The sequence below is a fragment of the Loxodonta africana genome, chromosome 8 (assembly GCF_030014295.1).
Source record: "Loxodonta africana isolate mLoxAfr1 chromosome 8, mLoxAfr1.hap2, whole genome shotgun sequence".
NCBI lineage: Eukaryota > Metazoa > Chordata > Mammalia > Proboscidea > Elephantidae > Loxodonta > Loxodonta africana.
Window position 1 is genome coordinate 36447542 of NC_087349.1, and position 19860 is coordinate 36467401.

The window sequence follows — 19860 nt, forward strand, 5'->3', positions numbered from 1 at the left end:
GATCTCATCAATATAACTGCTGCTAATCCATCTCATTAACATCATAGTGATAGGATTCACAACACATAGGGAAATCACACCAGGTGACAAAATGGTAGACAATCAAACAATACTGGGAATAATGACCTAGCCAAGTTGACAGGTATTTTGGGGGAAACAAAACCCAATCCATGACAAGTACCAATAATTCTTGATCATAGGCTACCTCCTGAAATGGTTGAACACTGACCAATTCTTTCTGGTACAGTGACACTGTGTATTCCTTCCATCTTCTTTTGATTCTTTCTGTGTCGTTCATATTTTACCCGTAGAATCTTTCAATATTGCAACTTGAAGCTTGAATTTTTTCCTCAATTTTTTTAGCTTGAGAAATGCTGAGCATATTCTTCCCTTTTGGTTTTCTAACTCCAGGTTTTTGCACATTTTCATACTTTGACTTCTCGAGCTGCCCTTTGAAATCTTCTGTTTAGTTTTTTACTTCATCATTTCTTCCATTTGCTTTAGCCTCTGTATGTTCAAGAGCAAGTTTCAGAGTCCCTTCTTTCCATTTTGGTCTTTTTTTTTTTTTCTGACTTTTAATGACCATTTCATTTCTTTATAAATGATGTGTTTGATATATTCCACAACTTATCTGGTCTTCATTTATCACTGTTCAATGCATTAGATCTATTCTTGAGATGGTCTCTAAACTCAGGTGGGATATACTCAAGGTCGTACTTTGACTCTTGTGGACTTGTCTCAGTTTTCATCAGTTTCAGCTTGAACTTGTATATGAGCAACTGATGATCTGTTCTGCAGTCAGCCTCTGGCCTTGTTCTGATAACACCGAGCTTTTCCATTGTCTCTTTCCACAGATGTAGTTGATTTGATGCTGTGTATTCCATCCAGTGAGGTCCATGTGTATAGTCACCATTTATATTGTTGAAGAAAGGTATTTCCAATGAACAATTCATTGGTCTTCCAAAATTCTATCATGCTCCACCATTGTTTCTGTCACCAAGACCATATTTTCCAACTACCGATCCTTCTTCGTTTCCAACTTTTGCATTCCTCTCACCAGTAATTATCAATGCACCTTGATTGCATGTTTGATCAATTTCCAATTGTAGAAGTTTGTAAAAATCTTCAGTCTCTTCATCTTTGGCCTTAATAGTTGTTGGCAAATTTTGAATAATAGTTGTATTAACTGATCTTCCTCCTTGTGGGCGTATGGATATTATCCTACTACTGACAGTGCTGCACTTCAGGATATATCTCGAAATGTTCTTTTTGACAATGAATGCAACACCATTCCTCTTTTGTCATTTCCAACATAGTAGACCATATGATTGTCTGATTCAAAATGGCCAATATCAGTCCATTTCAGCTCACTAATGCCTAGGATATCGATGTTTCTGCATTCCATTTCATTTTTGACTATTTCCAATTTTCCTAGATTCATTCTTCATACATTGTATGTTCCGATTATTAACATATGTTTGCAGCTCTTTCTTCTCATTTTGAGTCATGCCACACCAGCAAATGAAGGTCCCAAAAACATTTCTCCATTAAGGCTGACTCTACTTTGAGGAGGCAATTTTTCCCCAGTATTATGAGTGCCTCCCAACCTAAGGGGCTCACCTTCTGGCACTATATCAAACAATGTTCCACTGCTTTCGTAAGATTTTCACTGGCCAGTTTTTTCAGAAGTAGACCGCCAGGTCCTTCTTTCTAGTCTGTCTTAGTCTGGAAGATCCACTGAAACCTGTCCACTGTGAGTGACCCTGCCGGTATTTGAAATTTTGGTGGCATAGCTCCAGCATCACAGCAACACACAAGACACCACAGTACAACGAACTGACAGGCAAGTGGTGGAAGTGACACTAGAGCACCTTATTACAAGGAAAATTAAAAGGGTGCTTGATTCTGTGGCCATTTTCCACATAATAGTATGGGAGCAATGATTAAGTGTAGTCTGTCAGATTTCCTGTATTCAAATTCTGATTCTATCACACACTAGTTATGTGATCTGAGGTAAAATAAGGGGCCTCAATTTCCTCATTTGTAACAGATAATGATAATCATAACTATCTCGAAGACTTGTTTTAAGGAGTGAAAGAGTTTGTATTTGTAAATGTGTGGAGTAGTTTCTGGAACGTATTAAGCATTATATAAGTGTTAAATAAAAGTAAGTAAATGAGTATCTTACCACATGTATTATGAAACCATATTCTGTATTTTTTTCCTAATAAATATTTGTCCACTGTTATAGATTGACTTGTGCCCTCAAAAAAGATGTGTTGAAATCCTAATTTCCAGCACCTGTGAATGTGACTTTGTTTGGAAATTGGGTCTCTGAAAATGTTATCAATTAAGTTAAGATGAGGTCATATTTTAGGATGAGTCCTAACCCATATTAGTGATATCCTTCTAAAAAGAAGAGACACAGACACAGAAGGAAGATGCCATGTAAAGACAGAAGCAGAGATTACAGTGATCTATTTACAAGCTGAGGAATGCCAAGAATTGCAAGGAATCATCAAAAGCTAGGAAGAGGCAAGGAGGGATCTTCCCCTAGAGCCTTCAGAGAGAACATGACCCTGCTGACACCTTGATTTCAGACTTGCATTCCCCCAGAACTGCGAGACAATAAATTAATGTTGTTTTAAGCCACCCAGGCTGTGGTACTTCAGCAGCCATAAGAAACTAATACATCCACCCTCCCGTGACTGACTTTAAATTTCCTTTTGCAGCACTTAATAAATATTATTTGATCAGCTAGCCCATGTATCAGAAAGTTCTATTCTGTGGCTAATAATAACAGCACTTACACTGACCGTACTAGGCATTTTACATGTTACCTCATTTAATCTGCATTAGCATTCCTATGGAGATTAGTGATTTTCTCACTATGGATGAGAAAATTTGAATTTCAAGAAGTTATATAGTTTGCACAAGTTCATAGAGTTAATAGGTGGAAGGGATGAATTTTGGACCATGGGGCTGTGATCTTGATCCGCCCATTACCATGGAAAAAGGGCTTTATAGAGAGATTACCTCACAGCTGTCAAAAGTATAAATTTGTCCCATACAGGCATGCTTAATTTGCTTCTGTTTCCTTCTGGAAGCTCAGTAATATAAGAAAAAATTGAATCTGTCTGTGTCTATGGGTGTGGTTCCCCTACTTTCTTAGACACTACAGGTTTGTGTGATTGGTTCTCACAGGTTCCTGAGGTTCAGTGGTACTGTGTCCACATCTGAAATGGGCTCGAGATGATGCCTGAAACTATATGCCAAAAATAACATTTCATAACTCTCCCGTACATCTTTGTAGATTTCTGGCACAAGACATATTTAGCTTCAACAGGCTTTTTTTTTTTTTTTTTCCTGCAGCTGCTGAAGAATTCTGGAAAGTGGAGCTTGCCCCATTCTGTTAGCCTAATGGTTAGGCCTAATGTAATGATCTCAGTGATGAATGTCCTATTATTGATGGGAAATACTAACTAGCTCTGGGTTGTCCTTTTTTTATTGTGATGCTTCCAATAAAATGTTTCCACTCACTTGGCTTGCTCAATTGCTAATCAGGAAATCTGGGTTTTATGAATTCCCTGATACACACCAGTCACTGCAAAACCCTAATATGTGCCAATCCTGCCTCCTCTGATAGATCCCAGAAGTGCCTCCTTCAGGGCCTAGCAATGACTCACTTCTAACAGTCATAAAACAAGCAAAAGCCACTTCTCCTTTCTTCTCTGAAACCACTTCTTGGTAACAACTGACTCGGGAAATTTTGCCCTCCACCACTCAGATAAGTGACTAAAGTAATGTTCTTTGTCTTTGAGTATACCAGTGGCTATCAGTGATCTGTTTTGATGAAGGATGGTATATAGGTTTAGATTTTCTTGACTTGAAAACAAAATTCTAGATTTGATAATACTAAATAATGTCAAAACAGCAACCACATAGAAGCCTGCAGGCACATTCAGACAGCTGGAGGGAAAATCAGAATGTGGCATTGCTTCAGGAAAATGGTGGTTCACATTGCTAGCAGAGATGTTCACAGGCAGAACTTGGAGCTAGCAGATGCTAGGCACAGAAGGAGCTGCTCATCCAGCTAGCACTGCTTAAGAAGCAATTGTCTCTTTTAGGTGAGGGACCACACATCCACAACATGGCAGTTATTGTCCTGAGATATCTAATGGTTCATTGAGATGGATTGAAGGCATGTTAAAAAATCAAAGAGTAGCTTCAGATCAAGGGATTGGAGGAGATTATCATATTCACTATATCCCAGAAATTAATTCCAGTATCCATATCACTTAGTACTGGTACCCCTTGGGTGAAACATTTCCAAATACAGTATATATCATGAACTAATGAAAGCCATTTGTATGATCCTGACTTATTCATTAAAGCCAAATTTTTTTTAAAATGATCTTTTTATTAAGCTTTTGGTAAAATAGATAAAGTTCCTTTATACTAAGCAAATGTGTTCTAAGTAGGGGCTGTAAGAATAATGTATATCCTCTTCAGACTGTGGATGTCACCGAAGCCGAGAACGTTAAGTAAAAGTCTTGGTATCACGTTCAACGCTGTGTGGAATGCTGCCTCCAGAGGTAATACAAAAGCATTTCCTTCTTTTGTGCAAGCTCTGCAATTAATTATCCCATAACAATCTATCAAGAGTAATATATTCCTCTGAGCCCATAAATTTCAATTATTACAATTCCCTTTTAGCAAGGCATCTAACATTGCCTTTTCTTTGATGCAGTTTATGGAAAAAGCAGAACAGAGTTACAGACTAGCTGTAGTAATTAAAAATAGACTTTCAAAGGAATTAAGGCTGTTTATTCATGATCTTATACACAGAAAACCCTAAGGAATCCTCCAGAAAACTACTGAAACTAATAGAAGAGTTTGGCAGAGTCTCAGGTTATAAGATAAACATACAAAAATCACTTGGATTCCTCTACATCAACAAAAAGAACATCAAAGAGGAAATAACCAAATCAATACCATTCACAGTAGCCCCCAAGAAGATAAAATACTTAGGAATAAATCTTACCAAGGATGTAAAAGACCTATACAAAGAAAACTACAAAGCTCTACTACAAGAAATTCAAAAGGACATACTTAAGTGGAAAAACATACCTTGCTCATGGATAGGAAGACTTAACATAGTAAAAATGTCTATTCTACCAAAAGCCATCTACACATACAATGCACTTCCAATCCAAATTCCAATGTCATTTTTTAATGTGATAGAGAAACAAATCACCAACTTCATATGGAAGGGAAAGAAGCCTCGGATAAGCAAAGCATTACTGAAAAAGAAGAAGAAAGTGGGAGGCCTCACTCTACCTGATTTCAGAACCTATTATACAGCCACGGTAGTCAAAACAGCCTGGTACTGGTACAACAACAGGCACATAGACCAGTGGAACGGAATTGAGAACCCAGATATAAATCCATCCACATATGAGCAGCTGATATTTGACAAAGGCCCAGTGTCAGTTAATTGGGAAAAGATAGTCTTTTTAACAAATGGTGCTGGCATAATTGGATATTCATTTGCAAAAAAATGAAACAGGACCCATACCTCACACCAAGCACAAAAACTAACTCCAAGTGGATCAAAGACCTAAACATAAAGACTAAAACGATAAAGATCATGGAAGAAAAAATAGGGACAACCCTAGGAGCCCTAATACAAGGCATAAACAGAATACAAAACATTACCAAAAATGACGAATAGAAACCAGATAACTGGGAGCTCCTAAAAATCAAACACCTATGCTCATCTAAAGACTTCACCAAAAGAGTAAAAAGACCACCTACAGACTGGGAAAGAATTTTCAGCTATGACATCTCCGACCAGCGCCTGATCTCTAAAATCTACACGATTCTGTCAAAACTCAACCACAAAAAGACAAACAACCCAATTAAAAAGTGGGCAAAGGATATGAACACACACTTCACTGAAGAAGATATTCAGGCAGCTAACAGATACATGAGAAAATGCTCTGGATCATTAGCCATTAGAGAAATGCAAATTAAAACTACGATGAGATTCCATCTCACTCCAACAAGGCTGGCATTAATCCAAAAAACACAAAATAATAAATGTTGGAGAGGCTGTGGAGAGATTGGAACTCTTATACACTGCTGGTGGGAATGTCAAATGGTACAACCACTTTGGAAATCTATCTGGCGTTATCTTAAACAGTTAGAAATAGAACTACCATACAACCCCGAAATCCCACTCCTTGGAATATACCCTAGAGAAATAAGAGCCTTCACACAAACAGATACATGCACACCCATGTTTATTGCAGCTCTGTTTACAATAGCAAAAAGCTGGAAGCAACCAAGGTGTCCATCAACGGATGAATGGGTAAATAAATTGTGGTATATTCACACAATGGAATACTACGCATCGATAAAGAACAGTGACAAATCTGTGAAACATTTCATAACATGGAGGAACCTGGAAGGCATTATGCTGAGCGAAATGAGTCAGAGACAAAAGGACAAATATTGTATAAGACCACTATTATAAGATCTTGAGAAATAGTATAAACTGAGAAGAACACATACTTTTGTGGTTACGAGGGGGGAGGGAGAGAGGGAGGGAGAGGGTTTTTTACTGATTAATTAGCAGTAAGAACTACTTTAGGTGAAGGGAAGGACAACACTCAATACAGGGAAGGTCAGCTCAACTGGACTGGACTGGACCAAAAGCAAAGAAGTTTCCGGGATAAACTGAATACTTCAAAGGTCAGCCGAGCAAGGGCAGGGGTTTGGGAACCATGGTTTAAGGGGACTTCTAAGTCAATTGGCAAAATAATTCTATTATGAAAACATTCTGTATCCCACTTTGAAATGTGGCATCTGGGGTCTTAAATACTAACAAGCGGCCATCTAAGATGCATCAATTGGTCTCAACCCACCTGGAGCAAAGGAGAAGGAAGAACACCAAGGTCACACGACAACTAAGAGCCCAAGAGACAGAAAGGGCCACATGAACCAGAGACCTACATTATCCTGAGGCCAGAAGAACTAGTTGGTGCCCGGCCACAATCGTGACTGCCCTCACAGGGAGCACAATAGAGAACCCCCGAGGGAGCAGGAGATCAGTGGGATGCAGACCGCAAATTCTCATAAAAAGACCATACTTAATGGTCTGACTGTGACTAGAGGAATCCCGGCGGTCATGGTCCCCAAACCTTCTGTTGGCACAGGACAGGAACCATCCCCGAAGACAATTCATGAGACATGAAAGGGACTGGACAGTGGGTAGGAGAGAGATGCTGATGAAGAGTGAGTTAATTATATCAGGTGGACGCTTGAGACTGTGTTGGCATCTCCTGTCTGGAGGGGGGATGGGAGGATAGAGAGAGTTGGAAGCTGGCAAAATTGTCACAAAAGGAGAGACTGGAAGGGCTGACTCATTAGGGGGAGAGCAAGTGGGAGTAAGGAGTAAGATGTATATTAACTTATATGTGACAGACTGACTTGATTTATAAATGTTCACTTGAAGCTCAATAAAAGTTAATAAAAAAAAATGCTTATTTCCTCGGTTGTTAGGTTTTGTTGGAATGGCTATAGAGGCCATTCCAGATGAAGGATTTCTTGAGGCCATTCATCCAAATCTAGACTCTTTCAACCATATTTTCAAAACCTGTTGGACCCAGTCTTGTGAATTAATGATGTGACACAAGCTGAGTGGAGAACATGTTTTAAACACAAATGTAACCCCAAGTGGGTAGTTAAGAGTTGAATATAAAAGCCTCATCAAGACAGCAACTGGACAGTTTTCTAACCACAGCTTTAGAGCAACAGGGAAGTGTTTTCCAGTCAAAGGAGCTCGGTGGTGCAGTGGTTAAATACTTGGCTGCTAACTGAAACGCTGGTGGCTCGAACCCACTAGAGGTTCCATGGAAAAGAGATGTGGCAGTGTGTTTCCATAAAGATTGCAGCCTTGGAGACCCTATAGAGCAGTTCTACTCTGTCCTACGGGGTCACTATGAGTCGGAATTTACTCGACGGCAGTGGGTTTTTCTTTTTCTTCTTGGTTTTCCAGTCAGCCTCAACCCAAAGCCTAGAAAGCTTATAATACTTCTCCAGCCAAGGCTTCCACCGATATTTTCTACTTATTGTGTGTGGCAGCAGAAGAGCGCACTCACGATGGAGAGGAGCCACATTCTAGGACCCACATTTCATGGATATGAGTAACAGCAAGTAATAACAATAGTTAATATTTAAAAAAGAGTTACAATATGACAGGCACTATGCTAAACCCTTTTTGAGAATTAACACATGTAATTAATCTTTATAATAAACATATGAAGTAGGTACTATTAACATCCCCATTTTATAGATGGATAAGCTAAGTCTTAGAAAAGTTTAGGACTTACTTATTGTCACATAGCTAGTAATCAGCAGAAGCAGGATTCTAACCAAGCACTCTGACCCCAGAGACCCTACCTCTTAACCACTAACCTTTGTTGTTGTTATTAGCTGCCTGATTAATGGGGGAACTGATAAGTATTGAGCTCTTCTCACTTTTTCAGGTACTTCAGAAACTCTCCATTTAATCCTCACACAACACATTCCACAACAAACAAAACTTAAGACTCAGAGATTAAATAACATACTTTTCACCCAAATCCACAAAGCCGGCAAAGCACAAAGCTAAAATTCTTTACACTATATCACACAACCTCCCTGTAACTTAAAAACCAAACTGAATGGCAGGCATAATATATAAACAGAAATTTTATTTCTATTTGCATATTGGTACTATTATAGGTGCCAAAGGTGCCTGGCAGGGACTCTGATGGAACACAGAAAGAAATCTGTAGTCAGCATAAAACCAAAGAGGAAAGGGATTTAAACACCACCCCAGGACTCCACTTCAAAACTGCTCAGGACCAAATCATCCCTGCACAAATTCCTGCCACTATTTTTCATATGGGTAAGGTCATTAATTGATCTCTTAAGAGTATAATTTAAAGAAATAAGAATTCTTACCATTCCAAATCTCTTCAAACTTAAAACTAAACAATTATCTTCAACATTGACACATTTAGAAACAAGTTGTTAATAACTCTTACTTTAAAATGGTCTGTGTTGATTTTAGCTAATTGAAATAAATATATAGGAAAAAATGAAGTCTCCAAATGTTTACATAAGACTAAAAAGATGTTTTGGAAGCCATGGGTGGCGGGGGCGGGGGGGTTCCTATTTGAAGTAAAACAACAACAATAAGAACAGCAACATTTGAAATACAATTGATTAGAAAGGTATGAAAATAAAAGTAGCTCAAGCCAAACAAAACATTTAGAAAGAGCTTATTAAAATAACCAAGTTTAGAGAAGCAATGCTGACAACATAATTGGGCAGTTATTTTCAGACCTCTAATTTGCCAGACACTTACTTGGTTTATATGGTACCTTTTGGCTTTAGCTTATTGACGTGCCTTTTATTCAAATAACTGTTGTTGTTGTTGTTAGGTGTCATCAAGTTGGTCTCGACGTACAACAGAATGAAACACCCCCAGGCCCTGCACCATCCTCAAAATCCTTGTTATGCTTGAGCCCATTGTTGCAGCCACTGTGTCAATCCATCTCCTTGAGGGTCTTCCTCTTTTTCACTCACCCTCTACTTTACCAAGCATGATGTACTTCCCTAAGGACTGGTCCCTCCTGATAACATGTCCAAAGTATGTGACACAAAGGCTCACCATCCTTCCTTCTAATGGGCATTCTGAAATTGTACTTCTTCCCTGACAGATTTGTTTGTTCTTCTGGCATCCCATGGAGTATTCAATATTCTTTGCCAACAGCACAATTCAAAGGCATCAATTCTTCTTCCATCTTCCTTTTTTAGCTTACATGCAGCTAAATAACTATTAATGGCCAATATTATTGAGCACCTGCTGGATGGGTGTTAGAATATAGGGGTGTAAAGCTTGCTGTCAGTGTATAAAGACTAGAAATGTGTTAAGAAAAAAAGGTAGCCAGCAATACAAGGTTACATGCTAATTATGGGTGTTGAACTGAATACATCTGCAGTATCTGAGACACTGAGCCAGTGGACCTTTCAGAAAGGTCAGAAACTTCATCCCTAAGACACATCTTTAATAACTAAATGAGTGGGTATGTGCCAAATAAATTGCTGAGTAAGTAATGATGAATGAGTTCAGAAGACCATGTGACTAGAAATGTTCAGTATGGACTTCACAGACTTCAAGAGAGCCTTTCAGAAATGGGTAAGACCTACACATGAAAATAATTTTTGTGTTATGGTTTGAAAGTAATAATTTTACATGTCTTCATAAATATCTGAGGATACTGGGGCAGAGGTTTACAAAAACATGCTCAGAGGGAGGGAGAGGGGAATTCACCAACTACATAGTATACAAGAATCATCTTAGGTGAAGGGAAAGACAACATCACAGTACAGAAGTCAGCACAACTGGACTAAACCAAAAGCTAAGAAGTTTCCTGAACACAACCAAACACTTCGAGGGACAGAGTAGCTGGGGTGGGGGTCTGGGGACCATGGTTTCAGAGAACATCTAGGTCAATTGGCATAACAAAGTTTATTAAGAAAATATTCTACGTCTTACTTTGGTGAGTGGCCTCTAAGGTCTTAAGAGCTTGCCAGTGGCTATCTAAGATGCATCAATTGGTCCCAACCCACTTGGAGCAAAGGAGAATGAAGAATACCAAAGATACAAGGAAAATATTAGCCCAAGAGACAAAAGGGCCATATAAACCAGAGACTCCATCAGCCTGAGACCAGAAGAACTAGATGGTGCCCTGCTACCACCAATGACCACCCTGACAGGTAACACAACAGAGAGTCCCTAACAGAGCAGGAGAAAAATGTGGAGCAGAACTCAAATTCACATAAAAAGACCAGACTTAATGGTCTGACTGAGGCTGGAGGAACCCCAAAGACGTGGCCTCCCGACATTCTGTTAATTCAGAGCTAAAACCATTCCTGAAGCCCACTCTTCAAAGATTAGACTGGACTATAAAACATACTCATGAGCAGTATGCTTCTTAGTTCAAGCAGATACGAGAGACCAAATGGATGGCTCCTGTCTGGAGACAGGATGAGAAGGCAGAAAGGCACAAGAGCTGGTTGGATGGACGCAGGAAATCCAGGGTGGAAAGGGGGAATGTCCTGTCACATTTCGGGAATTGCAACTAGTGTCAGATAACAATATAAGTTTTTATATGAGAAATTAATTTGAGCTATAATCTTGCACCTAAAGCACAATAAAAAAAAAAAAAAGATTGGGAAGGAATCACCACACTCTTGAACTATAACAGGTAAACTCAGAACTCCAGCAACTTAAAGAATCATAAAGAGGGCTTCTGCTTTTAGGGCTTAAACTATTTTTCCTAAACCAGTTTTCCATAAATCACTGTATAGGCACTACAAGTAATTGTAATATTCCAAAATGTTTTATTAAACGCGCCCCCCACCCCCCCGCCCCGCCACTGACTAAAGCCACAAATGCTGTAGGGCACATTCGCAGAATGGTAACTGGAGTTTCCCTGCTTCTGGTTCAAAAACGTCCCAACAGATGGCTCTATTGGGGTTACCGCCTCCCGCTGTTACGTCATCATTTCAGTCCAGGAAAAAAGATAGGTTTGTCTTGAGACAAGGTAGAAAACCTCCCGCTGTCATTTTGTCAGCTTATTTTTAAGTAAGCTTTTGTTAAGTCATTTGTGCAGTAAAGGAACGTCCATGCGGGAAAACCTAGCCTGTTCGCTCCTCTACGTCAGCAGTAAACCGTGACCGTCACTGCCTCAGCCACTTACAGGGTAGCGCACCAGTGCATCATGGGCGTCGTCGGCCGCGGGGATTGTGGGAAATGTAGTTTCCAGACTCCGCCCTCCTCGCCATTTCTGTAATGGCTGCTCCCCGAAAGGTAACGTACAAACTCGTCCCTAAAGGATAGTTAGAGTTCCTCAGTGTATTTGCAAAACAGGGAGCAAATTTACACTTTGCCAGCCAAAGCAGGGATTCTTTTTTCAAATCCTTAACATCAAGTCGTGGAGCCAACTTATCTCTCGGTTCGATTTATTTTAGTGTTTAAGTGTGGGTGAACTGACCAACTTTACGTCTAGTTCCCGATTGGACAAACTACTCTCAATTCACTACCCATTTCGCTCCCTTTCATACAGCCTCCCTGCCCTGCACTGACTGTAGCTGCCTCTTTAAAGTAATAATAATGAGTTATTTTTAAATCCTCCCCTTCCCATTCTGATAATAGGCGCTGTCACGTGGAACCTCTTAGCCTCAGCAATCGGAGCTCCAAGAACTGAGTATTTTAAGTCAGAGTTACATATATATCCGGTTCCTTTGGTAAGTCTTACTCATTCACCACAACTTCACAGAGTTATAGGTTGTGTGACTTTTGCCAGATTTGTCTGCATTTCCGGGGTGGGAGGAAACCCTAAGAAAATGTAATTTTTAACACTAGGATATTTTAAGTGGTCAAGTGAGTGTCTTGTGCATATTCTGTTCTTAATTATGTCCTGCTGTTTCTTTTCTGTTTGGTTGATGCACACGTAGTTTACATTATAGTTTCCATTATAGGGTATGGAAAAATTGCCGGGGTGAGGGGGTTATCATGACAAGGGGAGATTATCCTCAAATGGCCACAGTTAAGTACCTCTTATGTATGCTTGCTTTTTCCGTCTGTGAAATGAGAAGTTGGGTCTAAAATGATTTATAAAGTCATTTAAAAAGTTGGGTGTACTATTATTTGTCATATTCATATTGTCATTTGAAAATGTAGGGATTTTAGCAATTTTTAATGGTTCCTTTTTGTGTTAATGTTCTAACTTCTAGGAACCATCAGCCCTAAAGTCCTAACCAAGCGAAGATTCCAGCATCATGACTTCAGTTTCCACACAGTTCCTGTTCGCCCTCATTTCACTGCTTTTGCTGCTCCCTGTTGTTGAAGCAGTAGAAGCAGGAGATGCAATTGCTCTCTTGTTAGGTGTGGTTCTCAGCATTACCGGCATCTGTGCTTGTTTAGGGGTATATGCAAGGAAGAGAAATGGACAGATGTGACTTTGAAGGGCCCCCTGGATCAAACCTCACCCTAAAAACCTTTGTCCTGTTGAAGTTAAAACTGAGCATTGATGTCTGAAAGTTCCTAAGCAACAGTGACTAGGGTAGTTTGGCCTTTAAATGTTTTCCTCTAAATGGGAACAAATTGATGTATGTTAAATGGGGAAAAATGTTTTCTTCTCATGAAAAACGCGCTAAAAAGTGCAGACTGTAGTTTGCATTTGCTGATTAGAAAGGAGGTGAAAGAAATAATGACTAAAACTGGCTTCAGAAGTCCCAGACCACATGAAATAGGAAGAAGGAAGCCCTTGTCCGGAATCCTAGGAAACCGCCATTGTTTGGTTACCATTGCGGCTTCCTGAATCACTGAAGAGTCTGTTCTCCCTGTTTTTATTGGATTTGTGTTTTGTTATATCCTAAGTTAGTATTGTACTTATATATCAAATTTAGTTAATCAAAAATTGAAATCTTTAATTCTTTGGGGAAAAAAATAGTTTAGAAAAATGTATTCAATGTATCTAGTATTGAAATGGAGAAATTATTTAATGTTAAAAAAACTTTATATTGAACATTGAAATGGAGAAAAATATTGTTTAAAAAAAATAAATAAAACCTTTATATTGATTAACTGACTAATACCCTGATAGTGAGAAATTATATATTAAATATAAACTCATTATGTTGGAAGTAAATGTATGGTATCTGTGTTTATTTTGGGCTGCTTTTTATATGTGTGGACTAAATTTTTACATAAGCTAACTGGAGAAGAGCAGAATGGCTTACCTAATCACACGAGCTTGAGAAATGGGCAGCCTAGGGGTTTCTGGTAGAAAATCCACAGATATGGAAGGAAAATGTAATGGCACACCAATCTGATGAGATCTTCAGACTAACTACTCAAAGTTTCCTCCAACCAGCAATGTCAGCTAGAGACTTTAGAAATACAGACTCTCAGGGCTCACCCAGGCCAACTAATTCAGAATCTACGTTTGTATCAAGAGCCCAAGATAATTTGTAGGCACATGAAAGTTTAAGAAGAGTGCTAGGTAGTGTTTTCCAAACTTCCTTGAGCCCAGGAATCACCCTAGGCACTTGATAAGACTCAGATTCCCAGACCCCTCTTCTGAATATTGTGCTTCAGTAAATCTAAGGGCCGGGGGGCAGGGGTGGTTGGAACTATGTGTTAACAAGGGCCTCCAGTGACTCTTAGATTCTGTTGGTGCAGAATGCATAGTAAATCAGTCTACAGTCTGAGTAAATCTGCTTTGGGGTCTCACTGGAAGCAGGTAGTTAAGTTTCTTCATAAAATAATGCATTATCCAATCTCTAGTCTCTAGGTGACATCAGGAGCCTCGGTTTTGATCTGGAAACCGGCAGCCACAGCCTACAATCCTTTTTACAATGCAGTTCTGGTGTGAGCTGACCTGGCTTGCATGAGATTTGGTAGAGGGTACAAGCAGTGAGGGACAGACATGTTATAAAAACATGGAAACTGCATGACTTTTTATCATAGCTGTTTCATTTTTTTCACCAGAGAAAGCACTAATATTTTGGGGGACCCTAGTGATACAGTGGTTAAGGGAAAGGTCTCTAACCAAAAAGTTGGCAGTTCGAACCCACCAGTGGAAGAAAGATGTGACAGTCTGCTTCCGTAAAGATTACAGCCTTGGAAACCATATGGTGCAATTCTGCTCTATCCTATGGGGTTGCTATGAGTCAGAATTGACTCAGTGACAACAGGGTTCTGTTATACATTGTGTAATTAAGAGAACTTGATTTTGTTTTTAAGGAGGAAAAGGAACACAGGTTGTAAGACACTTGTCATCTATAAACTAGCCCATTGGAACTGATGTAAAAAGGCTGCTGTTCTGCCTTGCGGATCGACTTTTGCATTAGGATTGGGAGAAATCAAACCTAAAGTACATTTTAAATCACAGTGCATTACTCATTTAGTCATCTTCAGGTACTATTTTTAAAATGTTCAAAATAAGACTACAGGCAAACATTCTTTAATAAACGTGTATTTCCAGAAGTGCTTGGGAGGGATTAAAAAACTGCCATTTTCGTATCTTCTCCTTAACAATAAAAAATTCTCTTAAAGTGCCATTCAGGAGTTTTGATGTGTGTCATGGATTGAATTGTGTCCCCCAAAAATGTATGTCAACTTGGCTAAGCCATGATTCCCACTATTGTGTGATTGTCTACCATTTTGTCATCTGATGTGACTTTCCTATGTGTAGTAAATCCTACTTCTATGATGTTAAAGAGGTGGGATTATCAGCAGTTATATTAATGAGGCAGGACTCAGTCTACAAGATTAGATTGTGTCTTAAATCAATCTCTTTTGAGATATAAAAGAGAGAAGCCAGTACAGAGACAGAGGGAACCTCATACCACCAAGAAACAAGAGCCAGGAGAATAGCACATCCTTTGGACCTGGGGTCCCTGGGCTGAGAAACTCCTAGATGGGTGGCAGGGGGAGGGGAGACTGATGACAAGGACCTTCCCCCAGACTGACAGAGAAAGCCTTCCTGTGGAGCTGGCACCCTGAAATTGGACTTGTAGCCGACTAGACTAAGAGAATAAATTTTTCTTTGTTAAAGCCACCCAGTTGTATTTCTGTTATAGCAGCACTAGATAACAAAGATAATGGGTATGACGGGGAACACCTCTAAAAATAGCCTCATTTCTCATCTAAGTTAGATTTTATGATTTTACCTGAAAGAATAGAAACCCTATTTCTTAGTGTTTCTTAACCTTTTCAGGACCACCAGCCCCTTTGAAAAAATGCACATGCATGTTGGCTTTTTTAGATTAACTTCAGAGAGTTCACAAACCTGAAGACCATCCATGAATGCCAAGTTACAAATTGCTGTTGAGTTTCCTTTTTTTTTTTTTTGAGGTTCTTTCTGATTCTAGAATCCCTTGATTTGCTTTAAGGCGTACACCTGCTGTGAAGCAGTTAAAGCAAGAATGGGACTGACAAATGTCCCAATTTGTCAGAAAATACTGATACTTGGGAATCTAGTAAATGCTCTGTACATACTAGATTGGTTTGAGTTCAGCTAGAAAGGTAGAAGACAATGGGTGAAATCAATAAGGACTGAAGAATTTAAGGACTTTGACAATTCTTAAATTTCTATTTTTTTGTTATTTTATGGTAACTCACCTAGTACTCTAATGCCAATAATGCTTGCATTGTTTCTCTCTGGCTCCTTTCAAGAGTTTTTTCTTTGTCTTTAATTTTCGGAAGTTTGACACTAATGTGCCTTGGCATGGATTTCTCTGAGTTTATCCTGTTTGAGATTCATTCCGCATCTTGAATCTGTAGGCTTAGGTCTTTTACCAAATTTGGGAAATTTTCAGCCATTATTTCTTCAGATACTTTTTCGGCCCCATCCTTTTTCTCCCCTCCTGAGACTTCGGTGACTCAAATGTTAGATCCTTTTGTTACGGTCCTACATGTCCCTAAGGCTCAGTTTATTTTAGTCTATTTTTTCCCAGTCTGTTTTCTTTGTTGTTCAGACTGGTTAATTTCCCTTGTTCTATTCTCAAACTCACGGATTCTTTTCCTCTGTCCTCTCTATTCTGCAGTTGTATCTTTTAGTTCTAAAATTTTCTTTTTTTTTTTTTAGTATCTTTTTTTTCCTTTGCTGAGACCACCCATTTCTTTGGTGAGACTTTCTGTTTTTTCATTTGTTTCCAGGGTATTTGTAATTACTCAGTGAAATACTTTCTTGATGGCTGCTTCAAAATCCTTCTCAGATGATTCTAACATCTGTGTAATTATAGTGTTGGCATCTGCCCATTTTCTTTCCTTGTTCAAGTTGAGTTCTTCCAAGTTCTTGCTGTGATGAGTGACTCTCAATTGAAACCTAGACATTGTGGGTATCATCTTAAAGACACTGGATCTTATTTAAATTTTGTGCTTTAGCCACTCCTGCAGGGGAAGAGAGGACACTGCCTTGTTACTGCCAGATGGAGATGGAAGTTCAGGTTCTCCATTCAGCTTCTTTTGACACCCAGGAGGAGAGGGCTCAAAGTTACTGCTGGAGACGGGGGATGTTCAAAATCCCCAATAAGCTTCTGTTTATCCCATTCTGTATAGAGGAGAAAGAGTGCTTTGTTACTGCTACCCACATGCCCTTCACTGTCACCAGGGGTGGGTGGAGAGAGTGACCTGGTTGCCACTGAGTGTTGTTGAAAGTCCATACTCTCCACTAGACCTTTTCTGATACCACCTCCAGGAGAACGTCAGTGGCACTTCGTTATTCCTGGGTTGGCAAAGAGGTCCAGGCTTCCCGCATAATGTCCACTGATACCACAACAGGAGGTGAGCTCACCACTCTGCCTTCTCTGGTACCACCCCAGTGAGAAAGTTGGGGCATCTCATTACAGCCTGATGAAGGTGGAAGTTTTGGTTTTTCTGTGGTGTCTAGTTGCAGTGGAACAGTTACTGTCTAAAGCTTTCTGTTTCGCTAGGCTGGTATTTTGGCTAGAGAGAGCAGTCTTTTTGGGGGGCTTCTTCTGTCTGTGTTCTTTGGCATTTCTGGGTTGCCAGTTTGTCAAGTACCCAGTCTGAGATATACTGTATGAGGCAAAAAAAAAACCCTCAGAGAATTCACCACTGTGTTGTTCCTCGGGTTCCAAGGTCCCTAGCCATTCTTCTGTCCACCTTTCAGAGTCTTCTTATGCTTGTTTCACATATGAGGTTTGTACTTAGTAGGTTGAATAGGGAAAAGTACCTTCACTCCATCTTCCTGGAAGCAAATGTCTCCTCAGTGCATATTTAAGGAATGAATTTTCTCAGGTACTCCACAGGTAGAGAAAACAACAGGTAAATGATCAAATCAAGGTATTCACACACAGACCTGTGTCCTCTGATCTCCCACTTCTTCATTCCCCTCTTCACCCATCTAACATATTCTGTATTCCAATAAGCTCAACTAGAGAGTGTGACTCACTGTCAAGAATGCCGGTGTGCAGATGATGTTTGAAAAAATAAGCTGTTCCATATTTTGTCTCAGCCTTGAGAGAACAATAGCTGCTTCTGGAAAAGCTGATGTGGTGCCAAATGTGCTAGCTATAGAAGAACTAGCCAGGGCCAGCATTTCTCAGGAGCTGCACTCCTTCACCCTGTTGGGCTTTCTAGGCTCTGCAGAAGCTTGTCAACCTCCATTTCCTACTTTGGGCATAGGAAAAGCGATGTAGCTCAGCTTGCAGCACATAATGAAGGGAAGAATATTCTCTGCATATGACTTATCTCCATCACAGAGACTCACATATCAGTCGGGTTGGTGGCACTGCAATAGGGATTAAGAGCCTAAGCTCTGGAATTCAACAGACCAGGATAGATAACCAGACACCACCACTTAAAATGTGGTCTTGGGCAAGTTACTTAAATCAATTTCTGTCTCCTTGGGTGGTGCAAACATTTAATGTGCTTGGCTGGTAACTGAAAGGCTGAAGGTTCAAGTCTACCCAGAAGTACGTCAAAAGAAAGGCCTGGCAATCTCCTCTGAAAAATTAGCCATCGAAAACGCTATGGAGCACAATTCTCCTGCGACACAGATGGTATGCCATGAGTCGGAATCTACTCTATGGCACCTGGTGGTTGTGGTGGTGGACCTGTTAAATGGGGATAACGGCACCTCCCTCAGAGATAGATGAGGATTACATAAGGTGATGCATGTGGAAGACTTGGCATACTGGACGTTGTTGTTATTATCATTACTATTGGTAGTGGTATTTGGAAATGTTTCCTAAACACACAAAAAACCGAACCCATTGTTCTCGAGTCGATTCTGACTCATAGCAACCCCACAGGACAGAGTAGAACTGCCCCATAGAGCTTCGGAGGAACGCCTGGTGGATTTGAACTGCCGACCTTCTGGTTAGCAGCTGTAGCACTTAACCATTACTCCACCACGGTTTCCTTTCCTAAAGACAGGAAAAAAAAAAAAAAACTTCACCAGCATAAATTTTGTATTTAAATAGAAAGAGGACATAGGTAGAAAGTTATATAAACGAATCCTATATTCATCTGGTCTTTGTATTTTAATTTCGACATTTTCCCAAGGTCTCTTAGACCTTCAAAGATACCCAGTCTTTGTTTTCTTTATCATAGTTCCCCCTCACGCACACCACTATAGGCTTACAAATTGATGAAGCTCAAAGACATTGGTAAAGAAAACTTGGCTACCCTGAAGTTTTCCCAAGTTTTGTTTGTACCTGAGGCTTTTGAGGGAAAAAAAAAAAGAAAAGAATTGATTTGTTGTACTAACTCCTAACATGTTCAACCATGGATCTTTCCTGAGTGACATAACAAAAGCCTAGTAGCAACTGCTAAGGAGATGCGAGAAGTTTGGTTTTGCCTGCCCAAGAAAACAGCCGATCTGGTCCACATTCCACCAGGAAAAATACTCTGACGACTACTTATCTCATTAGAAGTCATAAAGACACAAGCCACATAAAATTTGTTTAATGTTTGTTTCCTATGGTGGGATGAAGAGGGAAGCCCCTATCTTGACTTATTAATCCCAGACAAGATGTTCCCCTTTGGTAAAAATAGTGCCAAATCAATAAAAGTGCTTGCAGAGTAACATTAAATTTTTTTTCTACTTTTTAGTAGCTTTTTTCCTAAATCTTTTCTGTGATTAAATAATATAGATCTAATATCTAAATGCAAGAGGCAGAAGCCTGGAAAAACACGTGATTGCTGCAGAAAGTCAAAGTGTACGTTAATTTCTCCTTGATTTGCAGTCTCAGAGCTACAATTCC

General features: G+C 39.7%; 1 protein-coding gene across 1 annotated transcript; it reads left to right on the plus strand.

Annotated features, from left to right (window-relative positions):
* The first annotated feature begins 11825 nt into the window (after positions 1-11825).
* On the plus strand, positions 11826-15186 carry SMIM30 (small integral membrane protein 30). Its single transcript, XM_023544566.2, has 3 exons — positions 11826-11929; positions 12275-12366; positions 12856-15186. Exon 3 carries the CDS (start codon positions 12901-12903, stop codon positions 13078-13080), a length of 180 nt encoding a protein of 59 aa, XP_023400334.1. The 5' UTR covers positions 11826-11929; positions 12275-12366; positions 12856-12900; the 3' UTR covers positions 13081-15186.
* Positions 15187-19860: the final 4674 nt, after the last annotated feature.

Bases quoted from the DNA above. Each gene is read 5' to 3' on its own strand.
- SMIM30 (XM_023544566.2), top strand. From the start codon at position 12,901: ATGACTTCAGTTTCCACACAGTTCCTGTTCGCCCTCATTTCACTGCTT.